Source organism: Lytechinus pictus, chromosome 8, assembly GCF_037042905.1.
Source record: "Lytechinus pictus isolate F3 Inbred chromosome 8, Lp3.0, whole genome shotgun sequence".
Taxonomy (NCBI): Eukaryota; Metazoa; Echinodermata; class Echinoidea; order Temnopleuroida; family Toxopneustidae; genus Lytechinus; species Lytechinus pictus.
The window spans coordinates 32,056,790-32,081,086 of NC_087252.1; the positions used below are offsets into that span (position 1 = coordinate 32,056,790).

General features: G+C 38.0%; 1 protein-coding gene across 1 annotated transcript; it reads right to left on the bottom strand.

Moving 5' to 3' along the window:
- Positions 1–6,708: 6,708 nt before the first annotated feature.
- Positions 6,709–21,639, bottom strand: LOC135155276 (uncharacterized). The gene is made up of 2 exons (XM_064104212.1): positions 21,438–21,639; positions 6,709–7,619 (listed from the first exon to the last, which is right to left on the bottom strand). Exons 1-2 carry the CDS (start codon positions 21,637–21,639, stop codon positions 6,709–6,711), a joined length of 1,113 nt encoding a protein of 370 aa, XP_063960282.1.
- Between the last annotated feature and the right edge of the window lie 2,658 nt (positions 21,640–24,297).

Here is a 24,297-nt window from a genome sequence, read left to right on the forward strand (position 1 = left end):
CGCGCATATCCGGAAACTTTCATCTCTCTAACCCCAGACTGTTAATTGCCTCTAAATCAATTCGACATCATGGTCCAGACATTTGGAATGATCTTCCAAACAATATTAAAACTTGTTCAACCATATACTCATTAAAAGCCACTCTAAAGAAAACTATCATTCAATCTTATCAACCCCTCGCTCCAAATTAAAACATTCACACAAATATCCACATTCGCTATTTGATATTCTGATTTTACTCAACTGCTATACACAGCACTTGCAATGCACCCACTTGACCAGTAAATATCAATCTAAGTCACGAATCTTTTTATGAGGCCGCCATCATTTCAAGCCTTACCGCTCACGATGGCGGTCTCCTGCGTTCATTTATTACATTATATATATATGTTTACATTTATAAAAGATCAATTTATACTCACATCATTATTTGTATTTATCATGTAATATGACTACATCGTTTATATTGTGAATTATTTTGTATATTGTAATTGTAAATATTTTTGTATTGTGTTTTTGAACGCAGAAATAAATGCAAGCAAGCAAACTATGAAGACACAGGAACAAAATAATTAACTTAACTCGATGGCTTGTTACGATCGTCTGCGTTCGCGTAGCGGGGCTGGCCGCATCCTTTCGAGAAAACCGGGGGAGCTTTTCTCGAAAGGGTGGGTTGAGGGAGGGGAGTCATAATAACGCACCTTTTCGAGACAACCGGGGGAGCTTTTCACGAAAGGCAGTGCTGAGTAGTCTCCTGTACCAGTTGTTTGTTTGTGTGTCTGTGTAAATTGTGCGAGGGTATTGAGGCCGCATAGGAGGTGGGTGTGTGTGTGGGTGCATGTGTGTCATCTTTGGAAAACTTCGACGGACATTTGCATTAAAATGGGAATGAAAAAACATTTTCATTAAGGCTTATTTATTTCAATAGTCTCGGCGGTGCACGCGTCGACCGGGTTCTGCTTACATGGTAACTATCATATTAGTACTAGCTGGCAGCTTGCGAAGCTCAAGCCCGGAGCTAAAGCCAATTTCAAAGTAATTGCTTCAGTGGTGTACAGATAAGGGGGGGGGGACTTCGGGCGCTCGCCCCCCTCAAAAAAAGAATCACGACCAAGAAATGAAAAAAAGAGAAAGGGAAAGAGAGAGGGGTGGAATATTTTTTTCTGAATATTATGCCACACATAATTGGATTTTTTTAAAGATAAAAATATATAAATTTTTGCTCGCTCACAACTTTTTTTATATTTTGCCTGATACACCATACCTAGCCCGACAAAATCTTTGGATCATTACGCCACTGATATGTTTCATTACATTTCTATGCAAATGCTAAATTTATTCAGAATAGAATACGATATTTCTCCTAATAATTCCATTGTTTTATATGGCTTTGTGGAATTGTTGATGGGGGTAGTCAAGAATTACTTCATTAATATGCAATTATATTCAAATCACAAAAAACTGCAAGTTCTCTTCTTTTCTCCTAATTATCAGTGGCATAAGATGAACCCAAAGTTCGAAAGGGTCAGATATGTCGTATCGGGGAAAATTCACTAAAAGTTGTGAGCGAGCAAGAATTTTTTTTTCGACATTTTCATTTGAAAAAAAATAAATCAAATTTTGTATCCAATTTTGACATAAAGATATTAAGAAAATGATATCATATTTCAACTTTTTGTCTTTTCTTTCCCCCTTTTTTTAGTCGTCATTTTTTTTCTTTTGGGGGGGGGGGCGACCCAAGTCCCCCCATCTCTGCACCTCTACCAATAGTCTATCAATATTGTATTGTTGTTATCATTTGATGAAAAATTTCCATAGAAAACGACTGGTTCAGAAAACTATTAAACGCAGCCTTTCGTGAAAAGCTCCCCCTGTTGTCCCGAAAAGGTGCGTTTATTTGATTTCCCTCCCTCAATCCACCCTTTCGAGAAAAGCTCCCCCGGTTTTCTCGAAAGGGTGCGGCCATCTCCGCTCCATCCCCGCTCCGCGTAAATGTAAACAAAGCTGAACTAAATACCAAAGCTTGAACTATATAACTATTAAAGGAAACCAAATGTCAAAATAACAGTCCTACACTAACTTTATATAACAAAATACAAAAGAACTAGTGGGGATATGACACCATCAGTTTACTCACTGAATATTCATGAAGATATGCCTAAAAGTGTTTCACCGGAATAATGCAAATCTTTAAAATGCAATATATGATATTCCTTGTCCGATTTTTATCAAATCTTCATTGTTTTGTTCGTCTGATTTTTCTTAATCTTTTCAAACCATATTTCATTCAATGCTTAAATTATAAAGTTTCAGATCAGAATATCAAAAAATTTCTGCTCGCGCTCCGCACTCACATTATTAATGTAGGAAGATATCCAATTACCCATCATTTTCTTGATTTACAAAACATGAATAGAATGTTCCGTTTTTAGGTTTGAAATCTCAATTTTGTTTCCGCTCGCGCTTCGCATCAATTGTATAGTAACATACCTATCCAGTTCATGATTACGAAAAGTGCTTAGAATGTCCAGTTTTTAGGTTGGAATGTAAAAAGATTTCAGCTCGCGCTTCGCGCTCGCATTTTTGCAAACAGTCCTTATAACAGGTCACTTTTCGATCAGGCCAGAACGTTTATTAAAAATCATCTGCTCGCGCTGATCGCGCTCGCAGTAATTATTTGTTACATACGCATCTTGTTCAGGGCCCGTATTCCATAAACGAGATAAGCATGCTTAAGTCAAAAATCTAAGCATTTTGTCTTATTTTCTGTCTAAGATAAAATTCTTAGCCAAAACGCGTATTCCATGAAGAATTGGCTAAGAATTTTGTCTTAGAATTTGGCTAAGAGGTTTTGCGCAACTAAGACAGATATAGGATGAATGGCTAAGTAACTTTTCTTAAAACTGCAGAGTCTGTATTTCATAAATACAACATGGCTAAGAATTTAGCCCTAACTTTAAGACAGTTGTGAGCTGTCTTAATCGTTGTAGTTTCAAGGCAATTTCAGCCAACAAAATTTTATAATTTATACCTATATTGCATTTCGAGCTCCTACCTCATTTTTTAAACCGATTTTCATGAAATTTGGAACACACATTAGTCTTAAGGTAAGGAGGTGGAAGATTTTTTTTCTTTTTCAGAAATTGTGTTGCCATGGTAACAATATATTATGGCCCAAATGTTGCCGTTTAAAATACTTCATTAGTTTTATACCAATTCTCATGAAAGTTGGCTCACACATTGGATTTGAGGAAAAGATGTGCAAGACACATTTTTGCATGTGTCGGAAAATGTGTTGCCATGGTAACGGTATATTATGGCAAAAATTATGTATAAATCTCGCTGTTCTAACTATTTCTCTAGTTTTTAACCAATTTTCATGAAATGTGGCACAAACATTAGTCTTGATGTGAAAATGTGCAAAACATATTTTATGCCTATATAAAAATATTGTGTTGCCATGGTAACAAATAAAATACCAAAAATAAATGAAAATCTTGTGATTGAATTACTTTATCAGTTTTCAACTGGTCTATTCTCCTAAAAATTTGGCATACACATTAGTCTTGAGTTGAAGATGTCTAAGACATATTTTTGCCTGTATCAAAAATCATGTTGCCATGGTAACAACATATTATTTAACGAAAATAAGGTGAAAATCTTGTAGTTTGAATTCCTTCATCTCTTTTCAACCAATGCTCATGAAATTTGGCACACACATCAGTCTTGAGTTGAAAATGTGCGAGAATGTTTTTGTTTGTATCAGAAATCGTGTTGCCAAGGCCAAGGTAACAACATATCATACGCCAAAATAAGATTAAGACAGTGGTCAATGCTAACTTTTGTTTGGCTACATGTAGCTGTGGGCTTAGTTATCGTTTTTAATTTTAGGGTGGGGGGGGGGGGGCCTAGACCTCTAGATCTCAAACTACAGCCCCTAGCTTTAGATGTAAGCCAAAGATCAAGATCCTTCAGTCCTAGAAATAATCAAATGCTATATCCCTAGCTTACTTCCTTTTTCAGGCCTAAAGTTAGATGAATAGATCTAGACTAGCCTACATTTACTATTTTTTAGAACTAGAATCTATATTTTGATAGAGTCTACAAGTCTCTACTCTAGATCTCGACCTATTACTTAGATTGATATAGTTCTACTTTTAGATCTAGATAGGGTCTAACTTTTAGTCTTAGTCATTTAGTCTAGATCTAGGCCAGAGATTCTAGATCAAACAGTAGACTAGTCTGACTAGATCAGCCAACGTTAGGGCTACCGGCTAGGCTAGAAATAGAATCTGGAATGAATAGAAGAAAGCATAGCCATACTAAAAAAGTTAGGCTAGGCCACCTAGATCTTAACTAAATTTTTATATAAATCTAGGCCCCAGTCTAGACTGAGCTGTTGGTCTAGGTTTTACTTTAGGCCTGTTTTGTAGAAACCTAGATCTAAACAAACTCCCCAAAATGTATAAAATAAAACTCCTCCAAACAAACAGATGGACCTAAAAAAGAAGTAGGCCTAGATCTAACTTAGTTAGATCTAACTTTTTACATAGATGTCTAGGTCAGGGTTAGATCTAAGTTTAGGCGTAGTTGGCAAGCAATGCATAGCGATAGGTCTAGCACTGTAGACAGGAATAACCAACGTTTCTGGGGATTTATTTAAAAGTTTCTGACATTTACTGTCATGTTACATTGGTGAGATTAGGGTCTAGGCCAACGTAATGTTAGACTGTCGAGTGTCTTACTCGTAGTTTAGCAGAAAACTCAAAATGCAGTCGGAGACTGAAGCTTTTGGTCTAACTCTAACTAAGTCAGATAGTCCTACATCTAAATCTATCCCTGTCCTAAGTAAGGCTAAGCCAGGCTTAGTCCCGAATGTTGTTCTAGGCCTAGACCAATACTATTTAGGTCTAGGCTAGATATATGTACTATATGTAGCTTCAGTCTCAGTTGCTCCACTATGGCATCCCACTTGTAACAAAGTTACGTTTTGCAGCCTTCATGAAAGTAAAAAAGTCAAAACAATGTTCAATTCTCCTCAAAACAGACGGATATTTTTTAGTTCTTGGACCTAGCCTAGATCTAGGCCTAATGTTAGACCCAAGACTAGTCTCAAAAGTTACAAAAGTTTTCCCTTCGGGGCCTAGGTCTACTTAAACTGAAGTTAAAGTAAACTGTCGAGAGGAATATATAGTTTATATTTTGACAAACAAATAACAATACATGAAAAGTAATAAATGGGACTGATACACAAAAAAACTGTGCAAGTCACTCGGTTTGGGATTGAAATGTTTTGGTAATTAGAAAAATATAGATAATTTTAATAAAAAGTTCTTACCATATATGGGTAATAAATGCTCTTCTCTTAGTACAATAGTTGTAACTAGTTTCAATAAAATCCAAAGTTTTAAGAAAAAACAACTTCAGTGACATTTTTGCAAGTTTGTTGCAGTCACCCCTGCAGCAATTTAGTATTGAGAAAGTCGCTGAAGGTCATAGAATTTGAGACTTGGCTTAGCCATATCGCCTGACTTGAGACAAATGTCTTAAAGTTTATAGAATATCGTTAGGGAAGATTTCTTAGACAAGCAAAATGCTAAGACAAATTGCTAAGACTTAAGCAAAAAGCTTATCTTGTTTATGGAATACGGGCCCAGGACCATAAACATTGCTCAAATTGTTCAATTTTCAGGACAAAATACATGCAACTTCCAAACATTTTATTATATATTTATGTTCTTTTATAATAATAAAGCCAATAAGTGACTGTCATATAAATTCATGTGTGTATATATATATATATATATATATATTTGAGATCAATAGTATGGAGAGGGCCGTAGCAAGGTAAATACCCGTCTTCATCAAGCTTTCGGGCACATGCCCTTCATCAGGATCTAAACCAATATATAAAATACAAAATATAGGCCTACTAATAACAATGGTAAATACAATGCAATGCAATATATAACGGAGATAAGTAATTATAGTCCATAAATAATAATCAATTATACATGCAAGGTAATGGTAAGTCAATATGTACGAAGTATAGAATATTTAGTTACCGTAGGGTCCGTAAGTATAGTGTGTTGTTGACAGTAAAGTTAAGTGTGAAGTGAGGTCAGATGTGCAGGGGTGAGTTCATTAAAGGGTGACGAGGGTCGTTTATTGGTCGGCGTTTATACCACGTGGTCTTAATGTTTTGAGTTTGTGTATCCAATGTGATTCCCTTTCATGATGGTGTCGTGTTTCTTGTTTTTTACTATTTCGATGGCAGTGATGTTAATGTTGTGTACTGTATGCCCGGGAAGGTTGAAATGTATGGTGTATGGGAGGGTTTTGCTGTTAGGTTTGTTTTTATTGTAATTGGTTACTTCTGATCTAGTGTTATTTAGTCGCGTGTATAGTGTTGTTTCAGTCTTTCCGACGTATTGCATGTTGCATTTGGTGCATGTTAGGAGGTAGATGACCCATGAGGATTTGCAGTTTATGTGATCGCGTATGTTGAATTTTTGTCCAGTGACTGAACTTGTGAATGTCGTTGTTTCTTGGATGTGATGGTGGAGTGAACATTTTTTTGCTTTGCATTTGTAGAACCCTAGCTCTGGTGTTGACATGTCTGTGATAAAGGTGCATGTCGTGTCACTGGTGTTATGATTATGTGTTTGATTGTTTCTGCTGTTATCTTCTGTTTCCAGTTGTGGTGATTTAGCGTTTACTTCGGCGGAAGGATGTCATCGGGGCTCTGTGAAAGATGGTTTTCAGTGTGTCACTCTGTTCGATGAGTGGATAATGTTTATGGATGATGGAGGGTATTGTTGATGTGCCTGGTGTGTATGTGACAGAGAAGTGGATATTCGTAGAACTTTGTTTCTTGTTTTTGATGAGAAGTTGTTCTCGAGGTATGATGGAGGCCTTTTGGATCTGTTCCGTTACCAAATTGGTGTCGTACTGACGGCGTGTGAGGTGTGTCTCTAGTTTGGTCAGATGGTACTTTCTGCTGTCATCACCAGAGCAAATTCGTCTTACGCGGGTGGCTTGACTGAATGGTATACTGCGGAAGGTGTGTTTCGGGTGACAAGAAGTTGGTAGAAGATAACTGTGTGTATCTGTCGGCTTGTTGTAAAGTTCTGTGTGAAGTGTGCCATTTTTTAGTTGAAGGAGTGTGTCGAGAAAGCAGACCTCTGAATTTGAGGATTCGAATGTGTATTTTATAGTGGAATGTCTAGTGTTGATGGTGTCCTGGAATTTCGCAAGAAGTCTAGGAGAGCCAGACCACATGAATTGTATATCGTCGATGTATCGCTTCCAAGAACCTGCAATGATAGCATGTCTTGAGTTGGTTAGTATATCCGTCTCAAGTTCGCCCATGAAGATGTTGGCATAGGATGGAGCGAGTGGTGTACCCATTGCAGTGCCCTGGATTTGGATGTAGTGTTGTTCCTGAAATTTGAAGTTGTTGAGTGTGAGGACAAGTTCAAGAAGGCGAATGAGTTGGTCTGTAGGTGGGTGTAGGCGTTGTCTCGAATTCAGGGTGTTTTTGCATGCTTGTATTCCTTCATTGTGTGGGATGTTGGTGTAAAGTGATTTGACGTCAGCTGTTACTAGTATGGTGCGTTCTGGGAGTGGGGCGTGAGATTGTAGGAAATGACAGCTTTGTTTTTGAAAATGCTGCCTTTTCGGACCAAATCAATATTTATTTTACCTTGTTAACAAGCGTATCAAATCCTGAATTACTGTTTTATTCAGATATCATTTGTACGAAGGACATGTTCCCTCTTTCAGTTTAATCCCTTTGATTTATCCTCGGTAATAAAAATATATATCAATGCCTAACAAGGGGTCTTAGGCATTTTTCTTACCTGTCTGTATGTACACTGAATGTAAACGATGTAGGCCTACAAATTTATGTTATTCAGCCTTTGGCTATAAATTTGATTTCATTATAGTACAATTTATCTATATTTATATATAGGACCTACTTTAGTTGAGGTAGGGCAAGGCGGGGTAAGATGAGCCCTTTTTTTTGCTTTTTGCATGTTAGGACTGGTATGACCAATAATCTTGTAGAAATAAGTACCCTGCCTGCAAATTTAATTCTTGGGAAACATTTTTGTTTACCTATATGACACTTTCTACTTTCAGGCTGTAAGGCCTTGTCACCCTTGAATAAAAAAGTAAAATGGCTCAACTTCCACTCCATGGGGTAGGTAAGTTGAGCCACCTTCTGTGGTAAGTTGAGCCACAAAAAAACTATGTACAAAAGCTATAGGGCAAGAACAAGCGTAACTTTTATTCTTTTCACTAAAAATAGTAACATCATCTAAACGTTAAACAACTGTCTTGTGAATTTAGTCCCTTCTGCCTGCATATCAATGGCCTTTTAAGGTTTGTTTTTATATACATTACCATATGAATTACCATTGCTCAACTTGCCCCATGTTGGCTGGCTCAACTTACCCCAGTCCGAACTCCATGGGATATTTTCACATCCTTGTAGTCGTTTTCCCCGAAGTCCGTAATGTTAGTCGGGGCTATATACACTTTCTTTATGCATCCATCATGTAAAAGACTATGACAAGAATGAGGATCCATACCTGGACTAGCAATATTTTCATCGCATAAAGATGCATAGTAGTAGTGGTAGTAGTAGTATTAGTAGTAGTAATAGTAGAAGAAGAAGTATGTCATTTGCACGTCACCTGGAAAGATGATGGCGAAAATATGATGTTGGGCCCTCGAACCACTGGAAAACAGAAAAGGTCCCCCAACAGAGCCTGGGGGTACTCCGCATTCAAGTGGCCTTCACAAAATGGTAGTACAAGAGGGTGCGGTCCACATGCAAAGTGACAGGAATAGAATTTGACATTTTTATTTAGTTTCCCACCCACAATGAAATACATTTTCATGCCTTTTTCTCTTTTAATCTGCTTTTAATCGAAGAATCAGGCAAAAATAATCAAGTACCATGACGGAGACCTTAACAGAGGAAAAACTCAACGACATATCAGAGGCTGTGGGTGACCATAAGAATGTATTTAAGTTCGGGTTGAAACTGGGATTTAAGGAGTCCGGCGTCAGGATGTACATCAGGGGAAATAAACGAAATGACACTTTTGAAGGAACCACCTCCATGCTCTTCGACTGGAAAAGAAAGACACGGCGAGCGAAACAAATACCTAATCTCATCAAGGCACTGGAGGACGCTGGATTTGCGGAATTAGTTGATGATTTTTTCCCATCTGGAGGGGGTAAGATGGCCTTACAAAAACACATGTAAAGCTAGACCCACTTTTTTTAAATGTAAAAGTTTATTCCTGGATTGCTTTCCGCGAGTTGGGATATCTTTTTGGGTGAGGGAAGGGTGCACGCTTGCCTTGCCTATATATTTTAATGGCCCCCTTCTCATTCAATCCTCATCCTAATTTAACTTCAAATATTTAAAGTAGAAATATATTGGAAATCATAAAAATAAAGATTTATATATCAAATTAAAGGGGAAAATAAGAAGAACACGATGGTGTACATCATTTATCATGGAGACCGATGAAACTCACTTAATTGATAGTTTAAAGTTCTCTCTCTCAATGCTTCAAACACGCACAATTACGTCCGCGAAAAGATGAGGTAAATTAAAATTAGATGTTAAAGATCATCCCCAACATGCGTAGCTCATATGTAAACAAACCATCACAAACACACATTGCTTGCTCGCCTTGGCTGAGCTGAGAGAGTACGGTAGATGCACGTGTTGCACAGCTCTCAACCGGCATTTTTGATGGTTTGTTTACAATCACATACACGGAACGAGCTACGCATGTTGGGGATGATCTTTTACATCTAATTTTAATTTACCTCAACTTTTTGCTTCAAAAAAGGTTTTATCGTAATTTAAAATTAGTACGAGGTGTTACTATATTTTTATATAGATAAATAATTCCCCGAGTTTCGTAATTTTGTTAAAATAATGAGATAGAAATTATATCTAACAGAACGAGTGACAATTTATCCCAGCCACGTGAATATTATCGTCGGTGCATATCGTCTGCTGCTATTCGTTGAGTTGATTTGCCTTCAGATTAGGATATATTCACTTGTTTGTAAGTACAGTTATATAATTATTTTCCTTCTTTAGAGTAAATGAGGGAAGAGACTCTGTCTAGATTGTCAGGCTGGAATTAATTTTCATGGATTTATTTTGGCCCGCGGTACGTGCAGCTAGCACTAGCAGTAGCAGCTGCATGAATTGGTAGCGAATCGGCATGCAAGTTGAATTGTCCGACTCATCATCATAGGCGTAATTCCCCTAATTTACCTCCATCCACGTCACTATATAGAGCTAGAAACTTCATCATCATTCTCTTCATCTTCAAAATCATCAATTTGAAAATCCAAAATCTAGATAAACTTCTGGTTTTTCTTTCATTTCGTGATCGAAGTATTCAGTGAGTGTGGAGAAAACGTACCCTCTCAACAGGTTTTGCATGCAATGGAGCTTGACGTGGGAGAGCCAATCACGTCTCTCGTACACTCATACACGTCATCAAATTTGAGTCAATTCAGAGACCGCTGGGAGGCGTATTTCGGAGAGGCATTTTAGCGCTTTTTAATTGGCGATTTCCACCTTATGTATTACTTTCGTTAATTTTGAATGACTAAATGATAATCCGCACATCATGACCTTTCCACTGATATATAATAAGGCCATATTCATAATCATTATATTTCTCCTTTAAGTGCAATGTTATACATTAAGAGTTTTATAATAAAAAGTATTGAAAAATTAAAGATATTTAGAAATTATCCTTTCGTTTTGTATAACTGAAAACAGACCCCAAGGGTTCCTAGAATTACAAAATCTCTTAGTAAGAGGTTCTATTAATTTCTCTAAAAGATAAATAAACAGCAAATTATTTCAAAAGAAATTGAATTTTATGAATGAATTGGTAAATAGATCAAAACATGTTATTATATCCGGATATAATTAGCCAATTTCAGGTCCATTTGATGGTAAATGTTTATTCATACCATACAACAATGAACACCTCATATGAGAAAACACTGTGCCTGTAACTCCTCATTTCCTCTTACTCTCTTCTACTCTTTCTCTCTGTCACGCAATTATAAAGCAATGAGACAAATGTCACACATAGTATTACTATAATTACTTTAATTACAAATAAATAAACGGGTTCATTTAATTAATTCATACAGATATATACAATTATAAGATTACATAATAAAAAGTACACATGTATTAATTCCATTCCAAACTGGTCAAAGCGGAAAGAAATTTAGCGGAATGTGATCACTGATCAAAGCGGAAAGAAATTTACCGGATTGTGATCACTGATCAAAGCGGAAAGATATTTACCCGATTTTGATCGCCTGTCAAAGCGGAAAGAAATTTCCCGGTTTGTGATCACTGGTCAAAGCGGAAAGAAATTTACAAGAGTGTGAACACTGGTCAAAGCAGAAAGAAATTTACTGGATTTCAATCACTGGTCAAAGCGGAAAGAAATTTACTGGATTGTGACCACTGGTCAAAGCGGATCAAAAACATTTACCAGTTTGTGATCACTGTTCAAAGAGAAAACGTTTACAGTATATATACCGGTTGTCGTAGATATTTGCAAAAGGCAGTCGGATGTCGGACGATAAACACTTAAAGTTAAATCAAAATTCCGCAGACAAACAAAAAATAAGACTGGATGGATCTAGCTGAATTAGTGTTGGTTCGATCGATAAAAAGCTGAGATGATTCTGATGAAGCGAGCGAGGCAGTAATAAATTTCGCGCACTTTTTCAGTTTTGGCGCCGGGCGCCGCCTGTGTGTATTTGTGTGTGTGTGTGGCCGGCCAGTGGGCTGCGCGTGCGGTGCACGCTATATATCGCACGTTTACCGGGCCGAAGGCATTGAACTAGAACTAGTTCAGTGGCCGAGGGGCGGTAGTTCCGGTGTGCCCCCACTGATCTCTCCACTAAGGGAGAGATCAGTGTGTGCCCCCCCCCCAATACCTACACACACGTATACACACACACTCACATCATCCCTCCAGGATCACGTGCACTTCCGGGTCCACTTAACCACCAGCCAATTACGTAATATCTTGCAAGGAGTGTACATCTACCCTAGGGCGCTTTATTGCGTCTATACCACTGAACTGGAAATACGTGTCCCTATTTCCAACGTACACAAAGCCGTGCGGCAACGAAGAGCATCGGGCTTCACGCTCGACTGAGCGCGCCGCCATTTTGCTAGGTCAATACTGGCTGGTCGACAAACGCTGCGTGTAGGCAGAGGGGAAAATGGAACGCAAAGAAAGTGTTCCTTGTGCTGATTAAAGTTTTAGTTTGCTTTGTTACATCATGAACTATATGTTATTGAATACTTTCATAACTGCAAATGTTGATTTAGTCACATTTTTGTATTAAAGGGGAGTAAACATACGGACATGAAATCATAAAAACCCTTTTCACGCGCACACTGTGACAAAGAAAGGCCCCACAACAAATTTGCTTTCTGAGTAGGCCTACAATTTGTCTGAACAATTAAATAAATTATTTTAACGATTAGAAATCATGTCCCTTTTTTCGAGCTTTTTTTTAAACCTCCCTTTTCATGTAACTATTCCTCTTATCTCATTTTCTCCCGCATTTTCTCTGGTCTTCCTCTTCTGTCCATCTCTCTTATCCTCCCTTTTCTCCACCCCCTTCTATTTCTTCCATTTCTACTTTCATGCACCTCTCTCTCTTATTTCTCCCCTTTATCATCTCGATCTCCCTCTTTATTATTTTTCCTTTCTCTTTCATTTCTTCTTTCTCTCTGATCATTCCTCTTCTTTCTCATCTCTCTCTCTTACCTTCGCTTTCTCTCTATCCCTCTTATATCTCTCTTTTATTTCCTCTTATCTCACATCTCCCTTATATCGAGCCCTCTTTTATCTCCCTCTCGTCTCGCCTTTCTCTCCTTACCTCTTTCTCATCCCTCGTCATTTCCCCCTTTCTCTCTCTCTTTGATCTTCCTCTTCTTTCCATCTCTTCTCGTTGATCGTCTGTTTCTCTTTTTTCTCTCCATCTATACCATTTTGCCTTTCTCATTTCAACTTTCTCTATATATATTTTGAGTAAATATTCCCTTCCCATCCTCTCATACTGTTCAATCACACATTCAGGGTGAAAAATTGAATAGAAGTTTGAGGACAAGACGGTTGTTACTTTTAAATGAAGCCTTCAAAGTTGGACCTTAGCAGTCAGTCCGCAAGCCCCTGTGTTAATGAGCAAATGAGCAAGATTTATCCAAGTCCTCTCGTGGCTGAATTCATGTCCCTGCAAAATCTCGTGAATTGTGAGACTTTCTTTCTCAAATAACTTAACCACTTTCTCCTTGAGTGATATTGATTATTGTTGTACCATGGGCAAGAGTAAATGTTACTCTTTTATATTGGTCATTTCTTTTGAATGAAATATTTTGATAAATAAGTGAATTTTTTACCTGAAAAGATGCATCAAACATAATTTTCTTCCTTTGTTTTCACTTGCAAATTGTGCAACATTTTGTGTTTTAGGCCGGGTTTTAGGCACCAACATTATTTATATCATCAGAAAGCTCAAACTCTATACTTGCTTACAATGTCACTCTTGATATGTGGCATCTTTTAGATGGGTCAGCAGCCAGCTTTTTCCATCAAGATGCAAGACGAGATTTCTGAAATTTCTGAGTAACATAAAATCCAGAGTTCTGATTGGCTGAATACTGTTTTCAAAACAAACAGGCGCGGGTAATTTGAAGAGATTACCACATGGTGAGTGTGACCTTGCAGAGGCCCAGTGTGGGGAACATTGGAATTTGCGTGGGTGTGTGGTCTCTATGACCAATCAGAGCTCAGTATTCTTGTTTTTGAGCTGCAAAATGTACTTGGCCTATGAAAAGCTGGCTGCTGACCCATCTAAAATACATCTTCTTATAAAAATTATATCATATTAAAGCTTAGATCTCTGGCTTTATTATGATTTAAAAATCATTTGTGCCCAAACAGAAATTAAGTGTGAAAACAACAACTTTTGTTGCATGAAAAAAATATTTTGTTTCATGTTTTAGATCAAAAGTTTTTCCTATATTACAACATTCTTTTAAAAATCCAAACACATGACCTAAAAGAATAATTCTTCTTATTTACAAAGATACCTAAAACATGAAATTTGGTCAATATTTAGAGCAGCAATGGCCGAATAAAAAGAGGTGTTTTGGTTCGCACCAAGCTCATTAACTATGCAAAAACCCTCTAGTCATGAATATCACTTGGATAAAAGAAGCTACTTTTTCAGGGCTTGCGGACTGACTGTTCGTGTGCTCAGCCATGAAATATCTACTAAGTACAGTGTATATAAAAATGGGCACAATAGAATCTGAATTCTTTTGAAATTTAATTTGGAAGAGCATGGATGTTGCACGACATGTATGCGTACAGATATACATCAATACACCTTTACATAAAGGAATAGGTGATGGATAAACAAAACCAAGTCAACTCTAACAAGTTTTCTGATACAAATTAGAGCACAAATCAGAAAAGCATAGCAATGGTAATTCTATTTAAAAAGTTGTGGCACTTTAAATTTCGCTTATTTTCACATACCAGTTATATGCATATCCTGGTCAGTATGAAATATTCCACATGTCAAAAATTGCACAAAAAGACCACTACCTCTTCTCAAATATTTTAACCCCTTTTTAAAAACTACATGCATTACCAGGTCCCAGTACATTGTGCATATCGAAATATGTTTGTACATGATTGGCTTAATGACATTAAAATACACTTTGCCACACTAAGTACATTACTTTCTTCTACGGCGCGTTCTCGAACAATTGACCTAGCAAAATGGCGGCGGTCACGTGACTTATCGAGTTCGCCGGCGATGTTTTGCTTGGGTGAACACGACTTCCACGTATTTCCAGTTCAGTGGTCTATACCCGAGGGTTTTCGAAAACTGTTTTCAAAACTAGCGTGATCGGAAAATGTTGTAGATTTCATTTTGAGCTTGAAATATTTAGATGTTTTCTTTTCTCTCATTTTTTATTCCTTAGTTTCTTTTTCCCTTATAATTCTTTTCCTTATCCTTTCTTTCCCTTCCTAATTTCTTCATGTTTTTCTTGTAAAACCATGTTCATAAATATTATAGATTATGATATTGAAGAAAATAAAAGATAATAATACACCACTAACTGTTACCAAATTGCAACAAGTACAAATACATATATTCGAAGCTCCTACACATAGATATTTATGTATGAGTGTCTAAATTCTGGAGAATTATAATTAGAGAATATTCCGAGTTATACTTTCGTTGTGCAAGTAATATTTATTTTGAATATATTTATCATTGCTATTCTCATCAAAATGCTGGAACCCTCTCAATTTTGTTCACCTCTTCCCCTCCCTCCTTTCCCTCTATCTGTCCACTACTCTCATCTCTTCCCGATCTTGTTTCATTATCCGTCATTTTATGTATTATATATTACACCCTTCTCTTTCGTTTACTTTCTCTCTCGAGCTATTCTTTAATCTGTTTTCCATTCGTCCCTTTCAATTCTTGATCTTCTCTCTCTTCTTCCTTTTAACAGTTTAACCTTTCTTTTCTTCCCCTCTCCCTGTTCCTTATTCTACTTATCTTTCCCTCTTTTCAATCTTAACTTCCTCTCTCTTTCCCTTCCTATCCTTCATTTCTCCCGTTCCCATTTTCTCTCTCATTTATCCTCCTCCGTTGTTCACCCCTCTCCATTTCCTTTCTTCCCTTTCTTTTCTTGTCTCGATCCCTACCTATCTTTTCCTTCTCCATTTTTATATTTCCTTTCTTCTATTTCTTTTAATTCTCTCTCTTCCCTTTCCTATTTTCTGTTTAAAGGTTTGAAAGGGAGGGGTTGTTAGAGAGCCTTTTTGAACGGTAGTGAAAAGAATATCCTTATTTATTGTTGTTCACCCATCACCAAATTAATGACCACCCCCATTTCTAAGAACATCCTGTCATGATTTGGGAGGCGGATGTGATCAAAGGAGATGGGTGGGTGAACGAGGAGCAAGACGACCCCGGACTGTTAACAATAACAAAAGAACAAAAATAAAAAAAAGTCGATGAGTACAGCCATTTTTGCAGGTGTTCGCTTTGTAGCACGTCTACTTTGTATGATCTTGGTCAAGTAGTATTCATTTCAACCTTTCATTCCCCTCATTAGGTTTTTAAATATTTTTTTTAACCAAAGAATTGATGATCCCAATTGATTGCACGTTTTCGCATAATGTGAATTCGCAAATGCCAATAATATTCATAATTCAGTTTTATCCTAAGTTTGTAATATTTAGTGTTTCCTTTATGAGATGAGATTATAGGTGCATAGTTCACAAGGGGATCAGTGGCGTAGCAACGGGGGGGGGGGGGGGGGCTGGGGGGCAAGTGCCCCCCTGAGATTCGGTGTGCCCCCCCCTGAAAAAATTGGAAGAGCAAAAAAAAAAAGAAAAAAAGGAAAAGACGAAGAAAGACAGGAGAAAAAAAAGAAGAGGAAAATAAGAGGAAGAAGACGAGTGAATGAAATAATGTACGTGAGGGGGAGACTTGCAAAAAAACCCACATCTTTCATGATACTATATAAAAAATTTGCTTGCGCTTCGCGCCAGAATTGCCTGTTCGATGAGATTCATATCTTGCTCAATAGGCTGATATGGAGCAAGTTTTGAAGTCAATATACAAAACATATTTTACCTTAGACATCGAGCTTTTATTATTTTTTTTCATTTACAAATTTAAGTGCTCAGTGTGTGGTGATAGAAATGATGGATGATAAAAACAACAGCAATTAAAGTCACATTTGAAACCGAATTTGCCCCCAATATTCACTTTATTACCCTTTAAAATGAGTATGTGACGTTGAAAATACCAATTTTCCCACTTTGATGCGTGCTCACTCATCCATGAATAAACAAATCGATTTCATTTTTGCACAGAATTCTGCCCATAGGTTGATAAACATTACTGCCAAATGACATTGCTAAAGACAGCCTTGAAAAAAAAGTTCCACCATTTTAAATAAGGGGTTACTTATTCTTAAACATATGCACCCATAATGTACACAAGTCTATGAGAGAGGAAGTCAAAATTTTAACAAATATGAAATGAAGGGTTTGTTTCATGGACGGTTTTTGCTACTTCTGCCAACAGTTATTTCATGAAAATTCGCACATGGCGTCAGAGTAACACTATCCAAAAGGAGCGTTCACCAAAATAACCATTCGATACGGTACAGAGTGGGGCCAAGGCCTTGAACTTTCTTCTCATTTGCATAATTTTCGAATATTGTGTGTTCACTGATGCATTAAACATCGGGATTTTCATAAAAATCAAATCAAATGAACTATGCAAGGAGGTTTGTGACAGATATCCATAGTTACAAATTGCATTTTTTCCAATAACGTCAAAAAGAGCTTATCACATTCCACATGTTCATTCAAGCGTGAATGTTTAATTAAACGCCTTTGAATCATTGAAGTATGTTAATTGGTCATGAACATAACGAAAAAGTTGAGAAAAGATCATTTTCAGTTACCAAAATGAAACAATACTTACCTATGATATTTGAAAATCGTATGTTTGGTTTTCAATGAATGTTCATTACACTGTGAAACGATGAATATTGTTGAAGATACTCTTCCCAAAAATAACTGTCATCATATTCTATCATTTATTGATAGAAATGTGTAAGAATCCAATTATAGCAAATTTGGACTTGTGTTTATTCAACCGTGAAATTAATCAAAAAAGTTGTATCGTTTTTTAGAAAGTACCTTTTACAAGCCTTCTGACTATTTTTCATGATGAGAATGTGGAATTAGTTCCAATAAAATGGAATCAAAGTCATGATATTTGGCTTGTGACTTTTGAAAAGTGAAATTTTTGCCTTTTGACGGTGCTCACTGAAGCATGACGTAAAATACGTCCATAACATTTACTAAGAGGGTAGCTTATAAAATTACCTACACACTCATGTAAAAATATATTAAAAATTCGCATTGGTTTGGAAATTATTGATGTTTGTTTAAGGGGGACTTACTTTGTTTGTTGTGTATATATGTATGTCTGTCTGTCTGTTTATCGATCTATCTATCTGTCTATCTATCTACCTACATGATATATCTATTTATCTATCTGTATGTCTATCTTTATATTTTCTATCTATCTATCTATCTATCTATCTATCTATCTGTATGTCTATCTTTCTATCTATCTATCTATCTATCTATCTATCTATCTATCTATCTATCTATCTATCCATCTACCTACCTACATGATATATCTATCTATATATCTGTAGGTCTGTCTATCTATCTATCTATCTATCTATTTATTTTATATCTATCTATCTATCTATCTATCTGTATGTCTATCTATCTATCTACCTACCTACATGATATATCTATCTATATATCTGTAGGTCTGTCTATCTATCTATCTATCTATCTATCTATTTATTTTATATCTATCTATCTATCTTTTATCAATCTATCCACCTACATGTATATTTTATATATCCTCCAATCCATCTATCTATCGGTCTATCTTTCCGACTATCCATCTATCTGTTTTGATATGTATGTCGATCTTTTATCTTTCAATATAATGTCTGTTGATCTGTTTGAATAATTTTGTCTGTTTATTTGTCTGTCTATCAATAAATGTATCAATATATTTTCTGTTTGTCCATCTGTGTATATATAATATAATCATAATCACCGTTATCATCATCTTATTTGTCATCAATCATTATTATCATCCTTATCATCATCGTAATTTTTGTCATCAATCGTTATTGTCTCACCTGCAAAGCAGAGTGAGACTATAGGCGCGGCTTTTCCGACTGCGGTGGCGACGGCGGCGGCGGCGTCAACACCAAATCTTAACCGAAGGTTAAATTTTTGAAATGACATCATAACTTAGAAAGTATATGGACCTAGTTCATGAAACTTGCCCATAAAGTTAATCAAGTATTGGTAAACATCCTGCCTGAGTTTTGAGTCACATGACCAAGGTCAAAGGTCATTTAGGGTCAATGAACTTTGGCCACATTGGGGGTATTTGTAGAATTACCATCATAATTTTAAAAGTTTGAAGGAACCGAGCAGATTCCTCGATTTAGAAATGCACCCGACGGAAAAACACCGGAGTCAAGTGTTAGGTTGACGACTTCTTTTAATATAGGAGAAAAGAAAACCACTGCATTGTACAGAAATAAGTACCGATTCATTTAATTACTAACATATTGAATTAAATTACAGTATGAATAGCATTTATGAAAAGATAATATATTTCTGTAAAGAATGCAGTTCAGATAAATTCGAAGTCGATATTCAATTAATGAATCAAAAATTAAATAACTAGCACATGGATATAAAATTTCACCATATGCAACAAACATATTATCAATCAATTAAATTGTATAATTGATATTATAATGAAAAACGATATTTTATATATATATATTTTTTAAAGAATATGTGAATCGATATACAAATCGATTAAAAATCTATAATCGATCACAATGCCAGATGAAATAACTATCGATATAATTCATTGGTTTTTAATTGAATCACATAAAAATACTTCACATTATCCATTAAGTAAGCTACACTCACCCTGGTTATGGGGCGGTAAAAATATGATTTACACCTACAGGTGCAGAAAGCAGCTCGGAACCCGGGTGGCGGACCGCATTTGTAGTACGTGGCTAAAAATACAAATAAATTATGAAATACACGAGTTTTATTTTCTAAGATAACAGAGCCAAAAAGTAAATCACGACAAACCAGATAATTGATTCTGACACTTGAGACTAATAATTCCAGAAGGCTCAAGAAATTAACTTGTACCCTCAATTTTGTGAGCACCGCATGACAATAAATTGATCGTTCTGCCGCATAGATTTGGTCAAAATCAAAATTTATAAAACTTCTCAATCTTTGTCAAAGTTTTACGATATATACAACAGGTAAATTAAACATCATTAAGGTACAACTTTCATTTTCATTACGATCGACAATAATAAATGCCAGTTAATTATTAATCGACAATAAATAATACCAGGCACTAGCTCAGTGCCACGCCCAAAAAAGTCAAGGCGGTCGACCGATCACACATCAGGTAAATCAAAGTAAATCAAATATAACTCGGAATTAAATAGTTAACTGCCATAAAACATCATAATTCAACATTCATCATCATCATCATCACATAATCATTCAATATTAAATAACGTACCTTGGCTGATTAATTAAAAGCCTTGCCACGTACAAACAGAACATCGATCTATATCGAAGACGGATACCGTACGGTCAGGGTCCACCTTTCCCGATGACTAATTAGCTGCAAGTGAGTGACGCTAAACGCGCCTTCCCGGAAGGACGTGCCTGACATAAGTTATTGGACTATTTTAATAAAATAAATCAGGGCTTCCGAATGAGAAGGTAGGTAATAAATAAATATATTAAAACAATTGATATATCGTGTAATCTTATTATGGCAGTTAACTATTTAATATATATAAATACTTAACTATTATTTTTAAGCAATAATAAGATTATATATAAATGACTTCCAATTGGTGTCCAATTGGAAATTTTTCAGTTACCCAACTGGATCCAATTGAAAACCAGTGATTCATCAGTAATACAATGTATCTATTCATTTATTCTCATTCTCAAGTGCCACACTTTCTAACTAATTAAGTTCATTCCAATTGGAAGTCCCAATTGGATCCAGTTGAAACCAATTGGTCTCAACTGGAACCAGTTGCCTCCAATTGGTTTCAACTGGAACCAATTGGAGGCAACTGGTTTTAATAGGGAAATTGGAACAACTGGAACCAACCGAGATGCAGTTGCCTAATTGGTTTCAACTGGAACCAAATGAAACCAATTGGCAACTGGTTCCAGTTGCCCAATTGGTTTCTAACTGGAACCAATTGGCAAGTGGTTTCAATTGGAACCAGTTGTTCCAATTTCCCCATTGAAACCAGTTGGCCAACTGGTTTCAATTGGTTTTGCTCTAATTGGTTTCGACTGGATTTTGGTCCTGGGTAGTTCGCTGGCGCTTTCTCAGAAATAAGTGCATCGTCATCAGCTCGCTCTTCTATGTACGCAACTATCATTCGTTTAACACTCAATGTTTCGAGCTTGCCCCCTATGTCCAGGGTGAAGAATTTGCTATTCTTCTTCAAGACTTTGAAGGGACCGTTATACGGTTGTTGCAAGGGCTTGCGTACTGCATCTACCCTAACGAAGACATATGAGCTGTTAAACAAATCCTTCGGAACATAAGTAGCTCCTTGTTTAGCTCGCGTAGGAGTTACAGTGCAATCACTCATGTGCGTTCCGGAGCAATAAACTGACCTGGCAGACGCAGACTGGTACCGTATACCAGCTCGGCAGGTGAGCATGTTAGGTCTTCTTTAACGGTAGTGCGTATGCCGAGGAGTACTATAGGCAAGTACTCGTGCCAGTGCTGCGGGTCGTCCTGAGCTTTCAGGGCCGACTTCAGCTGCCTGTGAAATCGTTCGACCAATCCATTAGCAGCCGGATGGTATGACCTCATACAAACTCTTGTGGTTCCAAGCAGTTTGGATAGCTCCGCAAATAAACAAGACTCGAATTGCCTCCCACGGTCGGTATATTGCAGTCTGGCGCTCCAAACACCGAAATCCATCGCTCTATAAAAGCTCGTGCAACTGTTTCTGCTGTCATATCAGGAATCGGAATGGCCTCTGGCCACCAGGTGTACCTATCTACGCAAGTGAGGAGGTACGTATTTCCATTAGACGGAGGGAGCGGACCAACGAGATCAATATGCACGTGCCCGAAACGTGCATCCGGTGCACTGAAAGTACCGAAGGGTGCTTTGATGTGCCGGTTAACTTTTGACCGCTGGCAGTGAAGACATGATTGTGCCCAATGTCGAACTGTCTTATTGACACCTGGCCAAACGAAACGGGCAGTAAGAGTTGCACGAACACCAGGATGAGACAGGCTGTGCATTGCATTGAAAACAGCTCTCCTGTGTTCTTCCGGCACGAACGGGCGCACAAGATTGTGTGACGTGTTGCATACGATCTCTTCTCCGGTATCGATCAATGGTACTCTTTGAAGTGCCATGCTGTTCTCGGTTTCCGACGCGTGTGTCAGTGTGCAAGACATTGACTTCAGGGCGTGATAGCGCATCATGCAGCGACTGCATTGTCATCTCCTTTCACGTGACACAAGTCGGTTGTGAATTGAGCAATGTAGTCAAGCTGCCTAATCTCTCTCGGATTATATCGATCAGGTTTGGCATGGAATGAATAGATCAACGGCTTATGATCCTTGAAAACGCAAAATGGCCGTCCATCAAGCATGTAGCCAAAATGCTTGATTGTCCAAAACACTGCCAAAAGCTCGCGTCCAAACGTACTGTAACGAGTTTCCGCAGGTTGTAGTTTGTGCGAAAAGAAAGCAATCGGTTGCCAAGCATCACCTTTGAGTTGTTGTACAACTCCGCCGACGGCATGGTTTGACGCATCAACCATGAGGCTCAAGGGGGCATCCACGTCCGGGTGGGCAAGCAAAGCGACTCTTGTCAGTGCCTCCTTGATTTCACGGAAAGCTATATCGCATGCGGAAGTCCACTCCAGCGCCTTGCGAGATCGCTTGCCGCACTTGCCTCGTTTATTTCCCAACAAATCCGTAAGTGGCATCAGGATGTTTGCACAGTCCCGAATGAACCTTCGGTAAAAGTTCACGAGGCCTAAGAAACTTCGCAAGTTCTTGAGGGTTGTAGGCGTCTTGGCGTCGCGGATCGGGCTGACCTTGTCGGGCAGAGGACCGATTCCCTTACTAGTGATGCGGTGACCAAGGAAATCCAATTCGGGCGCTCAAAACTCGCATTTTTTGGGATTTATCACCACGCCATACTCTAGCAACCGGCTGAAGAGTAGGCGAAGGTGTTCCTCGTGTGTCTCCTTTGTGGCGCTAGCCACAAGGAGGTCATCGATGTACGCATAAACGAAATCGAGTCCCTGAGTCACCTGATTGATAAATCTTTGAAATGTTTGGGCAGCGTTTCTCAAACCAAACGGCATCCTTTCAAACTCGTAGAATCCGAAAGGTGTGCTAATGGCGGTTTTTTCCGACATCCTCAGGTGCAACCGGTATTTGATGGTAAGTGCGTACCAGGTCAATCTTGGAGAATACCATTGGCTACTGGACGAACGGATGATTATGAGTTCGAGCATGTGCTGAAATTCGTCGCGAGCAATCTTAAGCTTGTCTGTCGCTAGCCTGCGAGGTTTCGCGTGCACCGGAGGACCGCGAGTCTCGATGTAGTGGACCACATCGTGCTTCAAGGCTTGCGCTTTATATGTGGGTACGGTGATTTCACCATACTCCGCGCGCAACATCTCGTAAAGCGGATGAGGGTTATCGGTCGTATTGTACACAGGACTAATGCGTGGACAGTTCGCTGGACTACCCTTTACATTGAGGCCTGTTCACGTCTACTAATAAATGGAAATTGTGTAGGAAATCTGCACCAAGTATTCCAGTAGATACGTCGGCGATAATGAATAGCCATCTAAACGTGCGCCAGAGACAAAGATTCAATGTAAGCGAGCGTTGACCTTAAGTGTGTATAATTGATTCATTGGCGACTCTAAGCGTGATGACGGACTTGTGCATCCGCTGCTGTTTAGTTGGCGGAAATACAGAAACGGCTGCGCCGGTGTCAACAAGAAATTTCGCTCTTGTCTCTATGTCTCTGACATAGAATAGGCGACTATCAAAATTTTCGGGCTGACCAGTAGGGTTTGTCGCCCTGTTAACCCACTGGCCTGCTAGTTTTCCGAAAGACTAGCATTATGTCGTGCGCACAGTGGTCGACAACGGTGCGCGTTGTCACCAAATTTGTGATGGTACCAACGTAGCTCATGGGATGAAGCATCTGTCGACGTGTCGCGTCTGACCTGTCTATTGTCACGCTTCCTGCTACGGCTACGACTACGGCTGCGCTGGATACTTCCCACAACGGTTGTGAGATCGCGAACCAGCCTGGTGAGTTCGGACACCTGACTTTCGAGATCGCTACTACCCAGGTAACAAGCCAACGTTGGCTCTATGTTGGAAACTTGAAAGTCGTTGGACGTTGGAAAAACATGATGGATTTACGTTGAATCGACGTTGGAAACTAGTTTGATGGAAAGATGATGGACAATCAACAATGACA